This window comes from Euprymna scolopes, chromosome 38 (genome assembly GCF_053919585.1).
Source record: "Euprymna scolopes isolate OS-2025 chromosome 38, ASM5391958v1, whole genome shotgun sequence".
Lineage (NCBI taxonomy): Eukaryota > Metazoa > Mollusca > Cephalopoda > Sepiida > Sepiolidae > Euprymna > Euprymna scolopes.
Window position 1 is genome coordinate 10677751 of NC_136519.1, and position 26543 is coordinate 10704293.

At 37.4% G+C, this 26543-nt stretch overlaps 1 protein-coding gene across 2 annotated transcripts in view; it reads left to right on the forward strand.

The window, feature by feature from the left end:
- The window catches only part of LOC145263072 (cilia- and flagella-associated protein 221-like), a 521858-nt gene that overhangs the window by 337783 nt on the left and 157532 nt on the right, over positions 1 to 26543 (forward strand). For both annotated transcript variants that reach the window (XM_080119938.1, XM_080119937.1), the window contains exon 17: positions 15343 to 15483. In XM_080119938.1, the coding sequence (XP_079976064.1) occupies positions 15343 to 15483 (141 nt within the window). The remainder of the gene's footprint in view (positions 1 to 15342; positions 15484 to 26543) is intronic.

Below are 26543 nucleotides of genomic sequence, written 5' to 3' on the forward strand. Positions count from 1 at the left end.
GGAAAGAGGTTGCAGGGTAGAGAAAAGGGCATCCCCCACCAAGCCACGAGGTCTATTTGGTAATCTGTCAAGGCAAGGTAGGTTGTTTTTAGCAACTCCCACCCAGACGTACTTGGCTCTTATATAGATAGAGAATTGCATCATTAGTGAGATATCTTCTGGAGCGGTAGAAGGATCCCACCATTTTCCCAGCGACCTTGGCTATCGACTTGATGTATGTGTTCCATTTAAGATCAGGAGTAAAGGTCAAACCCAGAAGATTATCAATTATGCATAGGTTTTAGTGTACCATCATCTTCTTTATATAACAAAACTGTTCCCAAATCAAAATTACTTATGTCACTTGCAACGTATATTTTTTTTTATTAGGGTTGTAGTGCGTCAAAACAAGATTTGAGACTAACGCAGTTTTTAGTTTAACTAATCCATTATATAAAGATCAGTGTTTGTGTGTCAAGCTAAAACTTTAAAAATACAAAACAAAATCTTACAATGTTGGTATTTTCTTGAGCGGCATTTCTCCAGATAAATCTCTGAAATTAAAAACAAACAAACAAACAAACTTGTCCATTCTTGACTCTAAAGTGACACAGATTTCGTCAGGATGAGGGTCTGCTTTCCAGTGATTTGATGTACTAATTAAAAGGAAGTAACTGATTTTTTTTTCAAGGGGTTATTTCCTTTATGCTGACTCATCCCACTAATAAAAAATGTATGTGTATGTCCATAGAGAGGAATGAGGTAGGCGGAGAGGAAAAAGGGCGGAAACCGGGGGTGGAGGTGAGAGATAGAATTTTTAATAGAAATATGATACACGTTTGACCCATCACCTGGGCAATGCCAGGTAATCCTGCTCGTCTTATGTATATTAATATATGTAAACAAACACTACACAGCTAAAAATACCTATCTATACCACTCCCTACCTACCATATCTATGATTGAGTTCGTAGAATTTTTACCGGTGCAGCATGTTCTATCAATCTACTAGTAATTCTTTGAAAAACTCTCGTCTAGTTACAACCACTATCAACAATTTCCCCCACTTTCTTTCTGTGCCTGAATCTAAATGCAAATTCTCATGAACAAAGGTTCCTTTTTTAGAATTTCCCACCCGTGGAACTCTGTAACACTGGCCTGCTTTCCAGCTAACAACAACATCGTCCTCTTCAAGTCCAATATAAACAAGTTCTTGTTGAGATGCCTTCTTAAATAATAAAATTTTACCCAATATCCACCACTACTGATCATTATACTGTCGTCTCATTGACCACCTTACACTCATTAATCTTTATCCTCGAGTGGCTTTTAGGCTTTGATAAGCGGTATTTTCCTTGTAAAAAGAAAGAAAAAAATGAAAAAAAAGACAGAAGAATTTGGTGAGGTGAGAGGATCGCAAGTATTCCCACCATTACACTATTGTCTCACTGACCACCTTACACCCATTAATTCTTGTCCTCGAGTGGCCTTCAGGCCTCGATATTTGGTGACTCTCTTGTAAAAATAAAAAAGAATAAATCAATGATTGACGAAGATATGATGTGTTTTTTTGTCTTCTAAAATAGTGTCGAATTTGTCTCAAGCACACTCTATTTCTGTAAAGCTGATAATGACTACTGTTTTTGTTGCTGTTGTTGTTGAGGAGGAGAAGGAGAAGGATGAGGAGGATAAGCATAATTCGTTCATTCATTTCGAATGAATCAGACGATTATTGTTGGCATTTGTTTCCACGATATCTTTCTAGTTAGAATTCTTTCTAGAAGACATCCACTATTTAGGGAGGTTTTGTATACTGGGGGAGTATATATTATATATACGTGTGTCTTGTTATATATATATATATATATATATATATATATATATATATATATATATATATATATATAGTGGAGATGCTAATTAATAAAAACTGAAGAAAGTGCTCAATACTGTTGTGGAGCAAATATGCGTTTTATTTTTTATTACCGCATCTTTCTGTTAAGTTACATTATTGTTTCGGCTAACGGCCGTGTAGCCGAAACAATAATGTAACTTAACAGAAAGATACGGTAATAAAAAATAAAACGTATATATATATATATATATATATATATATATATATATATATATATACGTGTCTAAATTTGTGTATCATTTAGTGGTATAAATATTCTTCTAATGAATGTGTGTATACAGAGTGTATATACGTTTGTATACACATGTCATAGTCATCATATATAACGCGTATATATACGCGTGTTGATATATAAACAGACACAGTTTAAGAACGGAAATGTAACATTTACAACAGAAAGGGACAAATGACAGTTTCTTAGATTTTATATCGGCTAATGGAAAAACATACCTGGTCCATCTTTGGTCTTGATTCGATGGATTCTCGGAAAACCCCCAAATAAAGATTCGTACAACTCAAAGTCTCAAAATAATATTTACAACAGCTTTATTCCAGATTGAAAAGCTGTAACGCTGGTCCCAGACTATCGCCATTTCTGATCCCTTTTTACTCAGAGCCATCACGATCTGAACACTGGCTCTTTCCTAAAGTTCCTGGTATCTTAAGTGACTTCTACGTCATGCTACGCCAGACTCTAGAGGTCAAACCTATTTTTAAATTATTGTTTGTGTCCTAACATTTTTTTCTATTAAAACATTTTAACATAAATAATTTTATTTGTAAATATTTATTTCGCTGTAATAATCTTCTTTCTGACATTCTGTTTTTATCAATTAAATAACGATCCTAATGATCGTTGACTAGCACATCTTTCGTCATTGCCTGGCTAATATCTAACAGAAGGACTACATGAAGGTTGCCAACATCTCCAAGTGAAAATCTTTTTTGGAATAAACTGGACTTGAACTTGGCGCACCCAGTGTGTCACTCCGCGCTGTTAGCCACTTAGCCACTGTTCTTTCCTCCCAGGTGATGATGGCTTTCTTTGAAGCAAGGTTGAATGAGAATTCAAAGCGACATTGTTTCCATTGTAGCTTGATTCTGTATTCAGCCTAAGTAGTGGAAGAGGCACGAGCATTAGGACACAAAGGATTGTCGATAGACATCCATCCACCTTCAAGCCTCTTTAGGGGTTTAAAATGCTTTTAGGGCACAACCTAATAAAATAAATAATTCAATACAAGCTTCTGAAATGACGAACACAACAACTTCATAAAATGTAACACAGAAAAGATTTATTAAGGAGAATGTGATATGTTCCTGGTCAAAAGCTGGAATCCGGCTACCTGGTGCTATCGCGGTAGTTATTCCCAGTGGAATCGTCGATACCGGTAGGAATCACCGAGGTGGAGAGAGAGAAGAAAAGGGGGGTCCGTTCTGTTTGGTGTCTCTCTCAGTAAGGACGAGTTGTTCTTCTTCAAACCGGATGCTGGCCGATTTCCTTAGGGGATAGGAAGGATCAATGCGCCGTACCCCTGATTGGTGATTGGTCAGTATGTGGCCAAATAGCACAGGGGAGAGGCATTGATTCGAGAAAGAAAAAAGTTCCATTTGTTTCTGTTACGCCTCCTATTCTGTTCAGGTCGCTATCTCTTCCCCACCTGCTTTGATGATCTCGCTTGACAACTTTCTGATATAAAAGATGCTACGTAACGAATATAGAAATACGGTGACTGTCATACTCGTGCACCCTCCCAGGCATTACCAGTATGGCAGAGATCATATTTCTATATTCGTTGAGAATCCCATCTTCACACTCAATATGACAGCGCAAGGACTGCTATCTCTGGGATTAAGTATGATGCAGTTCAGTCCCGAGGGGTGGGGGTACACCCTCCTAGGAATTATGTTATTTGAAGAGGAGTTGATTTATTGCCGATTACTCGAGGCGCTCCTACCAAGGAATACCAACGGGTCTGTTCATGGCTATTTTTATAGAGCAAGAGTGCGTCTTTTCCCTAGCTCTCTTACCTGTAATAATTGCTGTTTTTTGAGTTTCACACTTATTGTTGGCTTGTTTTGATCTTGACGTAGTATTTTTCTCATCTCATTTCATCAAATGGCGTCATGCCTTGTCTGGAGCGATTTCGATGATATTTATATGAGGGACGTTCCAAAAGTAATGTCCCCTGTATAGTATAAATCAAAGGGGACTGCAAATGTCATTGTTATAATGATTGAACTTATGCATTTGTGACTTGAAAGTTTCACTCTTCTGTTGCAGATATTGACGGCGTGAAATTATAAGAAAGCAACCTCTGTCCTTGACATGTGTTAGAAGTAGAGATATCTGATTAAATGCTCTGACAAAAGTGCATTGAGAATGATGGTTACCATGCAGAAAAATAAATAATAAAGCATAAGAGGTCGCTTGTTTGAATGGTACCACTCCCGTCTTCGTAGTTCTTCAACAAGGCTTTACTTTTGGAATGGCTATTGTATAATGAACCATGCTCCAGACGCCCATGCACAACTATTGTTCATTGCTGGTAAAAATTCATTGAGAAGGGTGGTGACTATGGGGAAAAATAAATTCTGGAGCACAAAAAGTCGCACGTTTTAATAAGATCACTCCTGTCTTCATAGCTCTTCAACTTCTTTTGAGTAAAAAATAGAAGGCTTCACTTTTGGAACGACTGTCCTATGACAAAGTGTGCTCCAGGCACCCATGCACAGCTATTGTTCATTGAGAATGGTGGTGACTAAGTGGATAAATAAATTCTGGAGCACAAAAGGACGCTGGTTTGAATAGTACCATTCCCGTCTTTGTAGCTCTTCAATTTTTGGAGTAAAAAAGTAAATGGGAGGTTTACTTTTGGAACAACCTTCGTATATATATTATAATAAAGCCGTATTTCTTTTTGAAATACGGTTGAAGATTCAGTATTCCTATCCCGTCAGAGTTAACAATCTGATGAAGGCCAGAGGATTAGTTGGCCGAAACATCGTGAAACAACAACTATAAAAGATGAGAATAATAGTCCGCAAATGAATAAAGTATTTCTCCTTATTTGTTTGTTTGTTTGTTTGTTTGTTCATTTATTTGTTTGTGTATTTGTTTGTTCATTTGTTTGTGTATTTGTTTGTTTATTTGTTTGTTTGTGTATTTGTTTGTTTGTTTATTTGTTCAGAGTATATGGCATACATGACGTCATAATATATAAGTGCAGTATATGCCCTAACCACGACGTCACAGCAAATGACATAATATAAGACGCCATAGTATATACATGCAGTATGTCATAGATGATGTTGTATCTGACTATATTTTTCAACCTAACAATACCGGGTATATATATATACTAGCTGTATATACTCGGTATTGTCAGGTTGAAAAATATAGTCAGATACAACATCATCTATGACATACTGCATATTATTATTATTATAATTATTATTATTATTTAATATAATAATTATTAAATACCTACAGACACTAGTGTTTCATCCGTTCGGGAATCATCAGTGCAGGGTGTCACGATTAACGCCAATCGAGAGACTCGAACTCCTGCAACAGAAGTAATGTCTGGCTTCATTAGCAAGGACCCGAACCACTAGGCTATCGTTAACTGCGAGATATACAGTTGAATTTAAACATTTATTCTTATTAAATCCTTTTAACGTCAGTCAGAGTGATCTAATCATATGACGATCTACGCATATGAGCTAAGTTGACCAACTTTATTACAACTGAAAATGCTCAACGATAAAAAAAAAAGTTTCTTAAAAAACTGACATTATTATTTACTATAATAATTATATATATATGTGTGTGTGTGTGTGTGTGTGTGCGTGTGTGTGTGTGTGTGTGTGTGGTTTGATATTGGTTCACGGATTGCTTTCATGCAGTGATAATTATGCCGATATAGATGATGCAGTGATGCCGCAGCTGCTGTAGATATTCGTTTTAAATTAGATTTATTCAAAGAAGTTGAGCATGTTAAATGGTTGACATTTCGAATTTGACGGCAAATTGAATTTGGCATAATGACACCTTGCTGGATTTATATGCAAAGCGACGGCTGCATTTACTGTGCATGCAACGTGTGTCAAATTTTAGAGGATTCAAACAAAAAGTTATGCACGTGTACATACGCATAGGATATTATTCTATCTATCTAATCATATTTAGTGTTATATATATATATATATATATATATATATATATATATATATATAGTGGGTAATTATATTTTAAAAACAATATGTATGCCGCTCCCCAATATGAGGGTACCAAGTTGGTTAAAGGGAAAATTATTCCCAACTCGCATTTAGGTAAAAATGCATTTTCGTAAATAATTGAATTCATTCAAAACGTATCACAAAAACAAAAACAAATAACATCTCTATATAAAGAGAGATATGCACAGACTGTTTCGTTGTATCACAGTCTTCATTATTGCTAGACCAACACCTATCCACAACCTAGGATCACACCAATAACCATTGTCGATAACCAGTAACTCAAACTGACTGATCTAAAAAAAAAAAAAAAACGTCTTTATTCAGTCTTGAAAGATAATGGATACCCCCTGTAAGGGGTGGTTTCCCGAGTAACTGTGAGGCAAGGGTTGCACAATCTGCAACCACACCTCTTCTGAATCGGCACTGCATTCTAGAGGCAAAAGAGAAGTCCACGACGACTGGAAACAATGCCGAGATAAGCAGAGAGCACATACAGCACTTGGAATTCCTAAATGGTCAACCATTTTAATACTTACCAGGTTCGATCTGATCTAATGTGTGTGTGTGTGTGTGTGTGTGTGTGTGTGTGTGTGCGTGTGTGTGTGTGTGTGCCTGTATAGTCAAACCACCAGGGCAGGCGCCACAAATAAGAATATCTAATAATGCTTTCTACAAACCTTGGTCGCCACTCAGCTTGTTGGAATGCGTACCGAGGATCGTGTAAAAAGGGAAAGACAAAAGGACTTTTGTGCCTGCCAACTAGTGCCTCCGGGTCAAGATCAAAGTGTAGTATCTGTTCTTCAGATGCTGAACTTCAATTTCTTGTTCTCTGTCAGTGGAGGAGAAATCCTTCACGACTGAGACAATTTTTATTTTTATTCCTTTTCTCCAAATATAAAAAAGACTCTGGTGTCTAACTCTGTCCCGTGGGGAGGCATTGTAAATAGGAACATGTGATCGAAAAGAGATTATAGTCGAAGTGTTTCAGCCGATTTAACGGCATCTCAACCTGAAGAAGAACATTAACATCTTACAAGGAGTTTGTCAAAGAAACCTGACATGAAGATTCTTCACTCTACAAGTAAATCCTGATCAAATATTTAACACTAGTGGTGGGGGGCACCAGGTCTTCCCCGGTCGTAAAATTCACATTTCATATTTATCATAATAGAACAAATTCACTCTCGAATATTATATTGTACCTACTATATAGTACTGATTTCAAAAGTTAAAAAAAATGACTTGGATGCCATCAGCTAGAATCGAAACCAAAACATTTAGTGATTCATCTGCATTCCCTACAGTTTGAGCTATCGACAGATGGATAAGATTTGAAATCAAACCACTTCAAACTATAAATTAATTTGCGCATGCGCAAAAGTAATCGAAATATATTATTAAGTTGAAATGAACATTTTGCATTTCAACTAGTCGACATATTTCTGTATATGTTATTCATCCATCCAAACAAAGAATTTTACTTTTTATAAACCATCCTTGGTGTATGATTATAATTTTTTTTTAATTTCAGTGTTATGTGACTAGTGGTTTAAGAGTTTATATTTGCACACAGACACCCACACATACACATCTACTGTTTTATTTATATAGATAATCACGCATCGTCATTTAAAATGTTAAAGCAGCACAAAAAATTTCAGTATTATGTGACCATTAGTTTAAGGGTTTATCGGTTAAATATTTTCGCACAGACACGCAAACATACATCGTTTTATTTTACTGTTTTATATATAAAGATAACATAGCATTCTAAGCTGAAATAAGATCCACCCATCTTGAGTGTTATTTGTGCAACGTTTCGGAAAGTTACTTTACAAACAACCAACATGTCTGAAGACATTGCACAAATAACACTGAAGATGAGAACAATAGTCGCATCAAAACAAGTAATAAAAACAATCAGGCCTCATCTAAAAAAATTCAGAACTTTAATATCAAATCGGTACGGACCCGAAATAAAAAAAATGGAAAAGACTTGAAAATCTCTACCAAAAACTGACAAGGATGACCAACCACCTCACATTCCTACGGAGCCAGTAACTTTTCTCTTTTTTTTTTTCTAAACAATAACCAACAGGCCTGAAGACGGTCGAAGGCTAAACCGACCGAAACGTTGCACAAAAAACACTCAAGATGAGAACAATAGTCCTATAAATACAAGTAATAAAAACGATCATCTAAAAAATTCAGAACTTTAATATCCACTCAATATACTGCACTAGTTTATACGAGGAATGGTGCGTCTCCTTTTTATTTTACCTCTAGAAAAACAGCATAAAGCTAAATACTCAACCAGACCAGATGAATTCTTGTTTAGAAATCAGTTAAGGCCAAGAGACCAAAGAAGAATATACTATAACACAGTTAACTGGTCAATTAGGGAAGGGAAATTAAGTTTCTTCACTTTTTTTTTTTTACTTGCTCAACGTTTGAGAGATAGTGGAGAACTTCAATAGAGATCGTTAGCTCCAGGAAAGGAACATCTTCATTTTGCCCAGGAGAAATGCCAGAAAGATATAAGTACCCTGCATTACTCGGGAGTCAGTGCTCAATATCCTAGATAGAGCAATTGTGTGCAATAATACAGTACATTTCTTATCTGTCTACGCTTGATACATATATATATATATATATATATATATATATATGTGTGTGTATATATATATATATATATATATATATATGTATAGCCATCCACATACAGTTCTGTTTCGCTGTTTCACAGCTCATCAGTGCCGCTAGACAGGCAACTACCTCAAGCCAGGATTGAAATCCGACCGCCTGTACAACAGTCAAGGCTCCTAACCATTATGCTGTGCGAGTCGTGAATTAACGATGTTTTGACATCGTCTGAAATACATAAGCTTGATTTGTTTACACAAAAGGGAAAAGCTTAGCAGGGAGACCCGACGTTGCCCGGGATTGACTGGTGATCAACGACTGTTTTACACTCTCATATTTTTATTTTCATCGAAATCTGTGAAATCACTCATTTTTCAATCAAATCGATTGATTGTGAGGGACCCACCACGGTGCATGGAGAGGATGTTTTACATACCTCCCGGCAGTAATTTAGTCTACAATTCATTATAGTTTACATTGCACTATAGAGAACCTACCGTTGATTTCATAAAATTATTTTTATATATAATGGCTTGAATTAAAGTTTAAAATACAAAAGTCAATTATCATGGTTGAATTATGCTCTAAACAGAAACATTCATTTCGAACGCGCCCCTGTCATATCGAAGAACTTACTGTTAATTTTATATGCCAGGCCTCTCTATGTGCGCAGCGATCATGGCTTGAATTAAAATTTAAAATATAAAAGTCAAATATCATGGTTCAATTGTGTTCTTAATAGAAACATTCATTTCGAACGCGCCCCTGTCATATCAAAGGACCTATTGTTGATTTTATATGACGTGCCTTTCTGTTTGTGCGATAAAATAACTTCTCAAATATACTTGTGACATTAAGCTGTACAAGGCGTTAGCTTTAGTCAAAATCGCCTGTTCCTCCTTTCATCGGATTTTTTCAATTATCAATTATTGTTGCCCAGCTTCCCTCACTATCAGGGTTGGACGCAAGTCTCCTCTTCCACATCGGGCGTATGTATGGCTTTGGTTGATGGCACTCTTCATCCACCTAAGTTGGTAGCTTCATCCATCAACACATTCCTGTCAAAATAGTCGAATTAAAATTGTCAGCGATCTCATCAGATCACATTATTTATTGTTGAATAAACAAGTTAATAAATTTGCGATTTAACGAATGTCACCCAGGACATACACACACCTGACATAGTGATGTGAGACAAGAAGGAGAAAGAAGCAACCCTAGTGGAAGTCAGTGTCTCCAATGATGCTAGGTTAAACAGAGCTGAAAGGGAAAAGATAACGAAATACAAGGTCTTATGTATGACATGAAAAGAAATTGGAATCTTAGGAAGATTTCCATTATTCCAATAATTATAGGAGCAGCTGGACTCATAAAAAATAATTTCAAAAACTACCTGGCAAATATACCCGGTGAACCAAGTGCAAAAGAGATACTAAAGGGACTGTCAGAATCTTAAAAAGACCTCTTGGTTGGAATGTATTAGAAAACGATTGAATGTCTAGTATCCATTCTCAGCTTGAACAAAATAATAATAAAATCACACACATAAGCGCACACACATACATATATTAGTGGTTTGGCAAGGCCACAGGGGAGACAACTGAATCATTGTGTAGTGGACTATGTGACATTTTCCCTTAAAGTCGCACATTAAGGGGATCACCATCACTGAAAGCCTATTTTTAGCATTTTTTTACAGGCATAAAATGTTTCAATCATAGTCATTTGTTTTCCTAATTTTGCATATGAATTACAAAGTATCTTATATTTTCCCAAAATCTCTGACCTTGATGGAGGGGAGACTAAAACTTGCTGCTATGGTCTCAAATGTTCTGAAATAACAGCAAGGGGAGACTTGATTCCAAATATTTCTCATATGCTTTATCCCCCCTCTCTGGTTTTCATACATAAAGTAAATTTCACAGTGTATAAGACTTATTTTATACTGAAGATATTTATAATCTCATCCTATTTCCAAAAGAGGGAAGATGTAACATATGTGAAATATTTGAAATCAAGTCTCCCCTTGCTGTTATTTCAGATCATTTGAAAGCATAGCAGCAAGTCTCCCCTCTATCATGGCCAGATCTTTTGTGGATATATATATATATATATATATATATATATATATATATATATATAAATACATACATGTCTAGCCGCACTGATGAGCTGTGAAACAGCGAAACAGTACTGTATGTGGATGACTATAGTGCTCCTCACCTTGAGTTGAGCATATTGAGAAGTGAAACTCGAATTACCATTAGCATATAAGCGACGCTCTTTGTGTAAACAAATCGAGCGGAGGTATTTCGAACGATATCAAAACATCGTTAAACTCACTACTCGTTCAAGCAGCCGCCAATAGCGTAATGGTTAGGAGCCTTGACTGCCGTACAAACGGTCGGGTTTCAATCCTGGCTTGAGGTAGTTGCCTGTCTAGCCGCACTGATGAGCTGTGAAACAGCGAAACAGTACTGTATGTGGATGACTCTATATATATATATATATATATATATGAATGATTAAGGCCCAGAGGCCACTCGAGGATAGGGTTAAAGAGTGTACAGTGGTTAAAAGGACAATATCGTAGTAATCATTAGTAGTGGAAATTTGGTAAATTGGATTACTTGAGGGGAATGGCTCATCAAGAACTTGTTTACGTTGGACTTGAAGACAACCATATTGTAGTCAGCTGGAAAGCAGGCAAACGGAAGAGAGTCCACAGGTGTACAGTTCTAAGAAAGAAGCTTTGTTAATAGAATCTACGTTTAGGTTTAGTCATAGATAAAGAATGGGGAAAATTATTGATAGTGTTTTCAGTTAGATAAGAGTTTCTCGTTAAAGTTTTGCAATGGGACGATGAGGTCTAATCTGTATCACTCCCAAGGATGAATCTGCTCATCAACCAAAAACCACCTTTATTTTTACCGTCTTAGTCTGTGAACCTTTGAGATGAGGATTAATAATTTGTATTATTTGCATTCTTCGGATTACTGTTCTCATCTTGAGCGTTATTTTCACAACTTATCGATTGATGTATGGCGAAAGTAGTGAAAAACGTGACTTACACAAGGGACGGTGTCTCTGTCTATCCTGTCGGGTAACAAAATCAAGAAAGGAAAGAGAAAAAAAAACAAACTTTCGTCTACTGACGATTTATTAATATACATATGCCATTAATTTGCAGAAGAGAACAATGACTGCTGTGAAAAGGAATGGAGGGGAAAGCACAGGGTAGTCTTCTTTTTCTTTGGACAGCTGAGAGAGAGAGATAGAGAGAGAGATAGAGATAGATAGAGAGAGAGAGAGAGAGAGAGAGAGAGAGAGAGAGAGAGAGAGAACGGTTGGTGAAGATTACAGCTGAAGTCGGGAATTGGCAAGAAGGAGTTTGGACAAATATATTTTTTATTATTATTATTTATTTATTAATATTATTATTTATTTATTTGTTAGTATTATTATTTATTTATTTATTAATATTATTTTTAACTCTTAGTTCTCATTCATGATGTAATCTCTAAACTTATTAAAGTGTTTTACAAGTATTTTAATGGTGGATGCTCTGACGAATTACAAACCTTTATACCCCTTCGACGTAAATGCCCCTGACAAACCCGGCAAGCAGCTAAATCCCACCCCTACACAGTAGAGATCCCTAGATATAAAAGAGCCTTCTACTCTAATAGTTTCTTCCCCAGAACTGCTACACTCTGGAACTCCTTTCCGAGTTCCTGCTTTCCCAACTGTACTGACATGCAGAAGTTCAAGTGCAGTGTGAACAGACATCTTGCTGTATCCATGCAGCTTATTTCCCCGATAGTAGCCCCCTACTCCAAAGTGGCACTGTGCCTTGTTTGAGGTGAAAATAGAATTTAAAAAATTTTTTAAAGTGTATTTTGTCAAACTCGGAAATCTTTCTGTCGAACTCGGGAATCTGCACGGAATTTTGAATGGAAGCCTTTATTTAATTCATGAAACAAGGACATGCACGAAGTACTTGATCCACTACACCATGGGTTCTTTCCGAGTTCAACAAGATACATCTGAAGAAGGTCGGAGGTTACATTGATCGAAACGTTGTGAAAATAATACTCAAGGTGAGAATAATAGTCTTAAGAATGCAAACAATATGAATTGTTAGCTTCGTTTTGGCCGACGGTGTATGCACTGAGTTGTTTCATCAAAACCTTGTTGACGTTCACCTCGCAAGTTTACCATGTCATCGAATAAATATACAGTGACTAAATGGTTAACAACATGGACTAACAATGTGGGTGTGCCACGTTCGAATCTAGTTCGTTCCATAGAAACGCTTTCACTTGGGGTTTTTGCAAATTTCATGTAGTTCTTCCGGTAAGGGTCTACTGTTTTTCTAGAAGGAATTCTAACTAGAAATATATCGGGGAAACGAATGCCAACAATAATCATCTGAGTCATACAAAATGAACAAATGATGCTCTACAACAACAACAACAACAACAACAACAACAGATATACAAATATTTCACTTCCTCTTACATCGGTGAGCATATTCAAGGATGGAAATCGATTATATATAGAAAAGTGAATGTGTCTGTGTGTGTACATTTTCCTACGAAATAACTCTGTCAATTTTCAGTCTACAGACTCGAAATTTCATATACAGGGTACTGACATTTGGGAAAATTTTTGTAATCAGTTTTCGGCCTGAAATTTGGCTGTTAAGGGGTCAAAGTTCAACGATTTGACCGTTGAGAACTCTACAAAACCCCTTCGACAATTCTGGGTCTAAACACGGGAAATTTTAGATAGAGGTTCCTTGGACATGGATCTAACTTAATAACTTGATTTGAGCCCAAAACAATAAATGTTAAGGGGTCATAAGAGGGGTCAAAGTTAAAAAAATTGACCTTTTTTTTTTGTTTTTTTTTGCTCAGCATACACCTCCAATTTCTGTTTTGGGCTCAAATCAAATTATAAAGCTAGATCCATGTCCAAGGAACCTATATCTAAAATAGAGGTTGAAGTTAAAAAAAAATTGACCACTGCGATCTCTGCCAAATTACTCAGACAATTTCTGGTCTAAACATTTGAAATTTTACATAAAAGGTATTCAGAGATAGGGCAAGCTTTTTAATCGGTTTGGGTTGAAAATTTTTAGTTACCAACATATAAATCTATGTATGTATGTATGTTTGCATGTCTGCCTAAAACTTTCGACAGAGGCGACGGATTTTTACAAGATCAATATCGTTTTGAAGTTCGACCTTTTAGACGACAAATATCGAAAAATTGGCTGAAAACATTAATTTCTTCACCTTAAACTGGGCACTTTTCTACAGGGGGGGGGTCGCTTTTTCGCCGATATTTTTGAAAATCATCCTCTCCTTTCGATTGTCTAGCCTTAATTTAAGCATAAGTCACTTCCGGTTTGGCGGTGGTCGTAACAGCAAAGACGTCAGGTTTTTCCCCCCCGTTCTTTTCCCCCTTCGCAGTACGGGTTCGAGCCTGCCTTCCTATTTCCACTTTTTTTTTTTTGCTCAACAGACACATCCAAACACCCGGGCAACGACGGGCTGAAATGCTAGTAATCTATATATCTATAAAAGTGTGTGTGTCTGTCTGTCTGTCTGTGTACATTTCCCTACCAAATAACTCTGTCAATTTTCGGTCTACACACTCGACATTTGACATAAGAAGTATTGAGATTTGGGAAAATCTTTTTAATCAGGTTTTGGCCAGAAATATTGCTGTTAAAGGGCCAACTCTACCAAACTCCTCTGCTAATTTTGGGTTTAAACACTTGAAATTTTAGATATAGGTTCCTTGGACATGGATCTAACTTTATAATTTGATTTGAACCCAAAACAGAAAAGGTTAAGGGGTCAAAATTGGAGTGAAAGTTTAAAAAGAATTTGACGTCTACGGTCTCTGCCAACTTTTCTCTATGGTAGTTAAGGAAGCCTACCATATAGAAAGGCATTACCGTACATATTCACACTTTTTAATATATACATATGCACATGAAGTTATGAACAGTACATAGGGCCCGAGCAAAGACGGGCGGAACTGCTAGTACAAAAAGAAATAGGTATTAGAGAGCGAGGAGAAATAAAGAATCACTCATGTTAATATTGTTTACAACAATCTTCTTGTTAGATTTATCATTAAAATCCTTCTATTTAAAAAAAAAATTTTTTTTTTTACTATTTTGTTGCAAGGGTAGCAGAATTTATCTTCCCCAAATATTTGTGATAGAGCATCAAAGTCGTTTAATTACATAGCAAAGTAGAGATAACAGTTTGGTGCCCATTATTTTTATTTGTCAGCTAATATTTTTCAGGAAGATTCTGTAATACGTTTTTTGTCATCTGTTATTTTGAATAAGTACTTTTTCAACTGTCATTTCCAAGACCAATTTTTATCATCTGTCAATTTTAATACATTTTTTGGTCATCCAACAGTTTGAATACATTTTTTTTTTGTTTTTGTAATCTGTCATTTTAAATATATTTTCTTCATTTTGAAAATACAATTTCTTATTCTGTTTTCTACTGCAAATGATTTTTATTTTATAGAATTTGGTGAAATCCAATACTCCCGGACACACCCGTAACACACCCGTGAAGAACATGCAACCAAGAGGACCTACCATCCAAGAATTCAAAATGCCCAGACGAATGTTGGAGCCACCAGAATATCAACCAGAACATATTTTTGTGAGTGTGGAAAAAATTTGCTTTGTCTTAGAATATGCATTCATACGGCTCTGCTGTTTTAGCAGCGTTGGCGACCATGACTCTCCAAATTGTAGAGCCATGGTAATCTTGGAAACACAAGTAGAGAAAGTATTTTCCTGTTGCTTTCCATCTTGATTCAGGGGTTTATCTCCCTCTGTGAGTTAGACGCACCCCCCGATAGCAACCTCGAAATTTCTATGCCTTGGCACGGTACATACAGCGTCTAGTCTTCCCAAATGGTCACTCATCTGGTACTGGCCAGGCTCAACGTTGCTTAACTTCGGTGATCTGGCGAGAACCGGTGTGTCAATGTGATTGTGCCATATATGCTTCGAATATAAGCAAACAAAAACATTTGTTCGGTGATTATTTGGTTTAGAAACACAAAACAACCATAATATTTGATGGCTGCCTTTCACCTAACATTCAAGAAAATATTTTCTAGTCAATAATGCCAAAAATTCACTTGAATCTGTCAGTCTTTCTTTTTCTGTTGCCAAGGTCGCTGGAAAGATGGTGGGATCCTTCTACCGCTCCAGAAGATATCTCACTACTGATGCAATTCTCTATCTATATAAAAGCCAAGTACACCCAAGGATGGAATACTGCTGCCATATCTGGGCAGGAGCTGCTAAAAACAGCCTATCCTGCCTTGACAGAGTACAAAATAGACTTCGTGGCTTAGTGGGGGATGCCCTCTTCTCTACCCTGCAACCTTTCTCTCACAGAAGCGACGTTGCGAGCCTATCCTTGTTTTATCGTTATTTCCATGGCAGGTGCTCGTCTGAACTCCAATCTCTGGTCCCCCCTCGCCAATCTTTCATGAAAAACACTCGTTTAGCTGAATCCACTGTGAAAATTTTTCCCTACTCTTTATTTGTGCCTAAATCAAAACGTAGATTCCATGAACAAAGCTTCTTTCTTAGAACTGCACGCCTGTGGAACTCTGTTCCATCTGCCTGCTTCCCACCTGACTACAGCCTGGATGTCTTCAAGTCCAACGTAAAGAAATTCCTAATGAACTGCCCCCTTAAGTAAACACTTCATCAAATCTCCACACTAACGTAATGTACTTGCAATGACCCTTATCCCTGAGTGTCTTCCGGGCCTTGATAAGTGGTGACCACCGTGTAAAAAACAAACACTTATCAAGGCCCAGAGACCACTCGAGGATAAGGGTTAAGAGTGTACAGTAGTCAATTGGACAATATAGTAATTGTTAGTAATGGAAATTCGGTAAATTTGTTAACTTATATGGAACGGCTCATTAAAAACTTATTTATATTAGACTTGAAGACAACCATATTGTAGTCAGCTGGAAAGCAGGAAAGCGGAAGACAATTCCACAGGCGTGCAGTTCTAAGAAAGAAGCTTTGTTCATGGAATCTACGTTTAGGTTTAGGCACAGATAAAGAGAGGGGGGAATTATTGATAGTGTTTTCAGCTAGCCGAGTGTTTCTTGTGAAAGTTTGGCGAGGGGGGACCATAGATTGAAGCTCAGTCGAGCACTTGCCATGAAAATAACGATAAAGCAGAGACAAACTCGCAACATCTCTTCTGTGAGATAGAGGTTGCAGGGAAGAGAAAAGGACATCCCCTACGAGGCTACGAAGTCTATTTTGAACTCTATCAAGGCAGGATAAGTTTTTCTATCTATAGAACATGAAATGAATTTGGATCAACAGAGTAATGTCTTAAAAATTAATTTCGAATAAGAGAGTCACACAATACTAGGCACAAGTTATCAGTTTTGTATTTTACATCATCTGTGACTCGTTGGGTCACAACCACTACTATTGTTTGTTTCACATTGATTTCATTTGAAAGTGCAAAAACTGTGACATCCAGTAATTATAGGACCAACCGAACTCATGAAAAAAGAGTTTCAAAAACTACCTGGCAAATATACACGATGAACCAAGTGCAAGACAGATACAAACAATTGCACTTAAAGGGACTGTTAGAATCTTAAAAAAGATCTCGGTTGGAATATATAAAATAGTAGATGAATGTCTAGTATCTGGTAGGATGCCCCATCCCCAGCTAAAACAAAATAATTATAATAAAAATAATAATTTTCCTTGCATAACTAAAAGTAAAGGCATAAGTCAGTCATAAGTCTGCATATCTCTGTCTGACAACGTAAGGATGAGTCAAAATTTTATCAGGGTTGAATGATAAATTTGTCGCCTTAAAGAAAACACTACAGCTTTATTTTAAAACTTTTATTGAAAAAAAAAAAAAAAAATTCAAGTAACTTTATTATGTAGTAGAGCTGACATCTATTCAATGTAGTCGCCTTCAGCCTCAATCGCCACCTTGATAGGGGTCCAGAACTGGAAGTATGACTTTTCCACAGCGGGAACTCGATGCATACTCAGCGAATGATGGCAGTCAGGCTGGCTTTGGTGTTGTGGGAGATCATGTTGACCAAACGAAGTAGTCCAGCAGTTCAGGTTGGGGGAGGAGGAGGCCAGTGAGAGAAGGGTACAAAGTCGTAGCACTCCTTCTAAAGCCAAGTCTGGGTCTCTTTGGACTTATGGGCCAGCGCCCAGTCCTGCTGCAACACTCAGAGTCTGCCAAGAAATCACTACACTCTTCAGCATATTCAGGTACACTTTGAAGTGGCATGATATGATCCTCACTTGAAACGATACCAAAGACGATAACCGTGGCTGGAAACTTTCTTTTCTTCACCGTGGGCACATCCTTGTTATTTGTGGCAATCCAGCGATGCATTTTGAGGGTGCTGGCAATGGTCCCGTTGTCATCATTTGGATCGGTAGAGAGCATGAGTTGTACAGCGGCACATCTCGGATTCTGCTCGTTGAACATTGTGTCACTTTAAGACCTGATAGAGAGCTCCCATTGCTCTTGAGATTTGTACACAACTGACCAACTAGTAGATGGTCTAAAACAAAGGAAACCGGTTTTCCTCAAATGGAAATGGAATCATGTCGTCTTTACTAGGGCAACAATTTTATCGTTCCACCCTGTATGAAGTATTTTCGAAGTTATGACATAGAACTCAAAAACTATCTGATCAGTCAGAAAATCTGCATCAAATTTGGAAAAATCGGAAGTTGGAATTCCATAAAAATTTCTATTATGACCAAACTTTTCAAGATGGATTCCAGTCTCCATTTCTCTATTATTTTCTTCAAAAAGTTGATAATTTTACCGGATATGTTATACACCGTTAAGAATTCAGCTATTCATGCTGTAAAGGATTGTTTTATACTTTTTCCTATAATAGATCCATGTCATGGCTATATTCATTTTTTTTTTCTAGTTTTTATTTCCTTCAGTATCTTTCTGTATTCAACTTTATCCTGCCAACCATAGAATTTACTTCCGATTTAATTTCTTTTAAATATAACATTATTATAGCCTGAAGACAACATAAGTAATTGTAGTTTATGTGAAAGCAATAATAAACTTTGAAAATAAACCAAATTAGTTTATTGCAAATCTATCTAATTATAAAACTGACACCAGTTTCCTTGCTTGGGCGTTTAAATTGTCCATACGGTTTATGACTTCCGGTTTCAAAAAATTCGTCTGCTTACTTATTTCATGACCGCCCTTTCTTAAGTCGATATTAAAAGCCATGGCTGCTATTCAAAGCATACACGAGATCAACAATATTTTTTTGTTTTAACTTATTTTAACGTGTTTTCCTTAAAACCAAATGTAATTCAACCCTGTTGAGTTAAAAAAAGAAACTGATTTAAATATAAATATACAATCTATCTATCTATCTATCTATCTATCTATCTATCTATCTATCTATCCATCCATCCATCCATCCATCTATCCATCTATCTATTATATAATTATAAAACTCAAATCGTCTTGCTTGCTTTGCCCTTAAACCGTCCACCGGGTTTGTGACTTCCAGTTTCAAAAAATTCGTCTGCTCACTTATTTCATAGCCGCCCTGTCTTAATTCCAATATTAAAAGCCTCTGCTGTTATTCAAATCATACACAAGGCCAACAATATTTTGTTTTAACTTATTTAAACCTGTTTTACTGACAAATAAACGTAATTTAACCCCGTTGTTAATAAAAAGCTTATTTAAATATAAATATACAATATATAACTATAATCATATTTATAACCATATTTATTGCTTTTAGTAGCGCTCGTGTTGATTCTGATGATTTTTTTCAGACCTTACTTAAAAATGATTTTTTCTTCAAGTAGGATGGAGGTACAAACTTTGTTTTAGTAGTGCTTTTAGTAGGGCCTCCTTAATTTTAATTAGTGCTTGCAGTAGTGCTCTGGAGGCTTCCTGAGTGTTATTTTTTTCACTCCTCACTTAAAAACATGTTTTTTTCAAAACAATAAAAGACAATATAATCTCAAAATCACTTTTTATCTTGAAAATTTTTCATCTTACCCTTTAAGGGCCAACGGGAAGAGTAAATAAAAATGATGACGGAGGAGGAACAGATTGAATTTTCTCAAAGTGTAAAGTAGCAAAAAAGTCAAACAAAAAAAAAAAGAAACAAAAAAAACAAAATAATAATAATAATAATAATAATAATAATAATAATAATAATAATAATAATAATAATAGCGAGGAAGGAGCTAACATCAAATCGAGGTTGTAAATCGGTTCTGAAAATGGGGGATCGATTTACTAGAACGTTGTATGTGAAACTGAACCCCTATTCTACATCTTCAAATATTGATTTTGTTTTCAATATCTTTATAATCTGGTAGTTTTATATCCTATAATCCGCAGAAATTTTTGAAAATGCGAAAAGGAAAAAAATTGTGAGGGGGAGGCGGTTGTCAGGTGCACCTACATATTTAAAAAAAATATTTTCTTTACCCAAGTTGTGCGTGATTAAAACTAGAACTTGATTTTTAAAAAAATACGTTTTCTATGTACAAAATTATTTACGATTATTTTATTTATATTTTTCTTTGCAAGTTGGAATTTCTTTCAAACAAAAAAACAAAGCAAATATGTTTTTCTAATAAAAATATTCGATCAATTTACATATTAAAAAAAAATATTTGTATTTTTTTACTACCCAACCCAGCGTATTTTACCTCCTATAAAGAAATCAAAATTTACTTTTTTTTTTAGCTAATACATTTCAACAGCCTTTAAAGATAATATAAAAGATCTAAAAAAAAAAAAATATTTAATCTTTTAACACACACACACACACACACACACACACACACACACACACACACACACACACACACACACACACGCAAACAAAACAAAAACTCGGACGGACTTGTACACTTTCTTATATAAATTTAACGAAAATGAGACCCCATTTTTTCGCGACGTAACGAGACATGTAATCGTTAGCATTTTTTTTTCAAGTTTGGAGGCGGAGGTAGGGGGCAGAAAAGGGGAAATTGGTAGGGGTTGGGTCATAAGTACCAAACATTTTCAAAATACGTTGAAACACTTCAAAACGTGTCTTTTCAATTTTTTTTAAAGATTTGCTTTGAAAAGTTTTCACTGTTAAAATATACTTAATATTATTTCCTGATATTTTTAAGCCTGTTAAAACACACACACACACACACACACACACACACACACACACACACACACACACACACACACACACACACAAACAAAACAAAAACTATGCACACTTTCTCCTTGTATTTTTTCTTTTCGTTTTTTTAATTTTTTTCAACGAATTTTTATTTAATCTAAAGGCAATGATGTTAAGACCTTTATTATCCAATATATTCCGTATTGTTTTTGCTGGTCGCCACGTTTGTTTTCTCGCGTGTGTGCATTCAATTTTTGCGGTTTATACATTAATTCTGTATACTCACTATTCCATAGCTAACTATAACATATACTGACCCAACGGGTCACAGGTAGTTTAGTATGTGATAAAGATGGAATTTGAAATACAATTATGTCTTGTACACTACTTAAAAAATTATTGTTCATTTTAGGAACAATTGGGGGAAAAAAGGTTTTTAAAAATCTGAAAAGGGTTGATATGCCGTAACATACCCCCACCCCCAATCTATTAACTAAATCCGTTATTGCCTTCATGTGATGGATTTGTAAAGCACTCTTCTTACCGACACACATACAGTTGCTAGTTTTGTAATGGTTTTCCCTGGAGTCTGAGTGACAAAATGTTCCCGTAGATTTTGAAGAAACAACCTTTATTTCAGACGAGATATACTTGCTAGTTTTCTAACGCTTTTTTCTGTGACGTGGCCGTTATGTGCGAACCGTGTTCGTTACAATTCAAACCTCTGTCGGACCCCCACACCGTCTAGTACTGTCCAAAAAAAACAACAAAAAAAAAACAACAAACAAACAAAACTAAATAAATTCGACTCGGCTTTTTTTTCTGTTTGAGTAAAAGGCATTTATTACCATGACTGCTTCTTATTCGTTTACTAACTGTTCATTTCGTCAGCCATTAGATTAAAAAAAAAAAAAAAAACACGGTCTCAATAGCAGCTTAGAAATCTCTTGCCGCCACCATAGAGCCACATGTCCATCTTATCTGACTCCCGTTTTTCTTTCTTTGCTCGACCACACGTTGAGCGTTTCTCATCTTCGACTTTACACGCCCATCTTTTTCAATGCGCACTTTACTTCTCTCCGACCACATGCTGTCCTTTTTTTCTTTTTCTTGAGAGGCAAGACCACGCTCACCTACTAATTTTCATACGTGCTCAAATGGCTGCGGCTGTTGCTACTAATACCTTCGCTAGCCATCTATCATTTGACTGGTGTTGATATTTTCACACATGCTCATACATGCTATCTTACATTTTCCTGGATTCTGAGTGACAAAATGTCTCCCCAAAGTTCGAATGAACTACCCTTTTTCTTTTAGACTAGCCTGGGTGCCCGGCGTTGCCCGGGTGTTACGAGGTGTGTATTGAGCAAAAACAAAAAAAGTGGTAGGAGGCAGGCAGGTTCGAACCCGTACCACGAAAGAGGAAAAGAACGTGAAAAAAAAAACTGTGACGTCTTTGCTGTTGCGCCCATCGCCAAAAACGAAGTAGCGAAGGTTAAAATTAAGGCTAATCAATCGAAAAGAGGGGATGGCTTTCGAAAATATCGGCAAAAAAGCAACCCCTCCTTGTAGCAAAGTGACCAGTTGAGGGTGAAGGAATTAATTTTTTTAGCCAATTTTTTTTTATTTGTCGCCCGAAGCATTGAGCTTCAAAACGATACCGATCTCGTGAAAATCCGTCGCCTTTGCCGAAAGTTTTAGACATACATACATACATACATGATGATTGCAACGTCTTGTCAGACGAGTGCCACTCCCTCAGACATTTAAAATCCATGAGCCCAAATGCCTGAGGGAGTATCTATACAAAGATGATGTTACAGAGTCTTAGCTTTGTACGACAGCTAAGTCTCTCTCTCGGTTCAAAATGCTGAGATCCAGCAACAAGCAAGAGCAAGATAGCCAGCAACAAATTAAATTGCAGACCAGCTTAATGCGGGTACTGGTCTTCCGCTTTATGGTTTTTTAAATCAGAGATTTGCTTCTCCTAGAAAGGTTGCCTTCACTACAGCTTACGGGAGCCCTCTCCACTCCAATACACATATACACACACACACACACACACACACACACACAAATATACACGGTGCTAGTTGGCCATTGACCCAGAAAAAGAGTTCATTCGCCCTACATACATACATACATACATTTAAACAGACAGGTGAGATTTATATTATAGATGACATGTTTCATGATAGCGTGTTCACCCGTTGTTTTTTTTCTTCTAGATTTTTATTTTGTTTCAATATTTCCTGTTCGATGCATAGAAGGTACTTTGTCTCCCATGGTTTATTTTTAAGATCGACCATCACTTGCAACTACAATTAATGCACCAATCTTGGGTCATTTATTGTGATCTGAGCTGAACAGACACTGGCCGACGATGATCACAGATGATGTTGATTATGATAATGATTCATCTTCTTCTTCACTAGCTAGTAGTGTTGGGTCGATTGATCGGAATTGGGTATCGGAATCGGAAAAGGTTTTACCATTTTCCAATGCAAAAACGATTCTTTTAATTTAATTTTATTTGATTTTTTTTGTTTAGAACTTACTTTTTCGATGGTCCGTATTAACGATGAAATGATAAATATTTATTGATTTAAAATTATCAGTAAAACTAAACTCTGTAGACCACACATACAGTTGTATCGGTAGAGAGCACGAATTGTACAGTGGCGATCTCCGATCTCCGATCTCGTTCTTTGAACATTGTGTCACTTTCAGACATGATAGAAGGCTCCTATCGTTCTTGGGATTTGTACACAACTGGCCAACTAGTAGATGGTCTGCAACAATGTATATATATATATATATATATATATATATATATATATATATATATATATATATATATATATATATAGTCTTTGAAGTTTTTAACATTTGAAACTATACAAAAAATTACTTTTTATCATTCGTTAAAAAACATCTAGTCAGTAAGTCATTTAATCACCTGCAATCACTGTCTCGAATTTACTATAATACCAATTTTTTTATTTTTCAAGGGATCATCAGTTGTTTACCATGAAACACTGTTTCGGGGATTTAAAAACAAAACAGTATATTACTTCATGGCTCCCCAGCAGTGTTGATCAAACACCACCACCCTTAATCTTAGGAAGAAGACATGTTACAAAAAATTTTATCCAATTTCCTATTCTTAATTGCAATTACTAACCTTTTCATAGTATAAAAATGAATTTTTTACCTGTGCGATTCATCAATTTCCACATTTAAAATGGATTATATTTATTTGCTGTCCACTCAGCAAAATGTGGCACAAGGCCGGAAAGTGGTAACCCAGCAGGCTCCCCTAAAGGAGGGGCACTCCTGCAATTTTAAAAATTGCCTGAGTAACCCCGTCGGCATTCCCCGGTCGGGGCGCCTCAGGCAGCAAGCAATAAACTTGCCCCACCGGAAAGCCCGGTGGCAAGGCCTGGGAGGGTGGACCTCCTAGGTATTACCCAGGCGGTGTACCTCAGTCCAACAGGTGCTGGGCCGGTCTCCGGCCCCTCACCTGTTGGGCTGAGTGTCAAGTGACGGATCCTTGACTGGTACTATCCATTTAAAATGGATTATATTTATTTGCTGTCCACTCAGCAAAATGTGGCACAAGGCCGGAAAGTGGTAACCCAGCAGGCTCCCCTAAAGGAGGGGCACTCCTGCAATTTTAAAAATTGCCTGAGTAACCCCGTCGGCATTCCCCGGTCGGGGCGCCTCAGGCAGCAAGCAATAAACCTGCCCCACTGGAAAGCCCAGTGGCAAGGCCTGGGAGGGTGGACCTCCTAGGTATTACCCAGGCGGTGTACCTCAGTCCAACAGGTGCTAGGCCGGTCTCCGGCCCCTCACCTGTTGGGCTGAGTGTCAAGTGACGGATCCTTGAATGGTACTATCCATTTGAAATGGATTATATTTATTTGCTGTCCACTCAGCAAAATGTGGCACAAGGCCGGAAAGTGGTAACCCAGCAGGCTCCCCTAAAGGAGGGGCACTCCTGCAATTTTAAAAATTGCCTGAGTAACCCCGTCGGCATTCCCCGGTCGGGGCGCCTCAGGCAACAAGCAATAAACTTGCCCCACCGGAAAGCCCGGTGGCAAGGCCTGGGAGGGTGGACCTCCTAGGTATTACCCAGGCGGTGTACCTCAGTCCAACAGGTGCTGGGCCGGTCCCCGGCCCTTCACCTGTTGGGCTGAGTGTCAAGTGACGGATCCTTGACTGGTACTATCCATTTGAAATAGATTATATTTATTTGCTGTCCACTCAGCAAAATGTGGCACAAGGCCGGAAAGTGGTAACCCAGCAGGCTCCCCTAAAGGAGGGGCACTCCTGCAATTTTAAAAATTGCCTGAGTAACCCCGTCGGCATTCCCCGGTCGGGGCGCCTCAGGCAGCAAGCAATAAACTTGCCCCACCGGAAAGCCCAGTGGCAAGGCCTGGGAGGGTGGACCTCCTAGGTATTACCCAGGCGGTGTACCTCAGTCCAACAGGTGCTGGGCTGGTCTCCGGCCCCTCACCTGTTGGGCTGAGTGTCAAGTGACGAATCCTTGACTGGTACTATCCATTTGAAATGGATTATATTTATTTGCTGTCCACTCAGCAAAATGTGGCACAAGGCCGGAAAGTGGTAACCCAGCAGGCTCCCCTAAAGGAGGGGCACTCCTGCAATTTTAAAAATTGCCTGAGTAACCCCGTCGGCATTCCCCGGTCGGGGCGCCTCAGGCAACAAGCAATAAACTTGCCCCACCGGAAAGCCCGGTGGCAAGGCCTGGGAGGGTGGACCTCCTAGGTATTACCCAGGCGGTGTACCTCAGTCCACCAGGTGCTGGGCCGGTCTCCGGCCCCTCACCTGTTGGGCTGAGTGTCAAGTGACGGATCCTTGACTGGTACTATCCATTTGAAATGGATTATATTTATTTGCTGTCCACTCAGCAAAATGTGGCACAAGGCCGGAAAGTGGTAACCCAGCAGGCTCCCCTAAAGGAGGGGCACTCCTGCAATTTTAAAAATTGCCTGAGTAACCCCGTCGGCATTCCCCGGTCGGGGCGCCTCAGGCAGCAAGCAATAAACTTGCCCCACCGGAAAGCCCAGTGGCAAGGCCTGGGAGGGTGGACCTCCTAGGTATTACCCAGGCGGTGTACCTCAGTCCAACAGGTGCTGGGCCGGTCTCCGGCCCCTCACCTGTTGGGCTGAGTGTCAAGTGACGGATCCTTGACTGGTACTATCCATTTGAAATGGATACATTTTTTAATTTATCAGTCTTGTATTTATAAGCTTTGGATTAATCCATTTAACTACTTATCACCCCCACTATAATTAGTAGTTTGTATATTTACATTCATATTTATTTAAAATTAGACATATAAAGGTTAAAAATATTTTATTTTTACATATATACATTTTTTTTATATAAATATATATATATATATATATATATATATATATATATATATATATAAATCAATAAATAAAATAAAAATAAAAGCAGTTTTCATCAA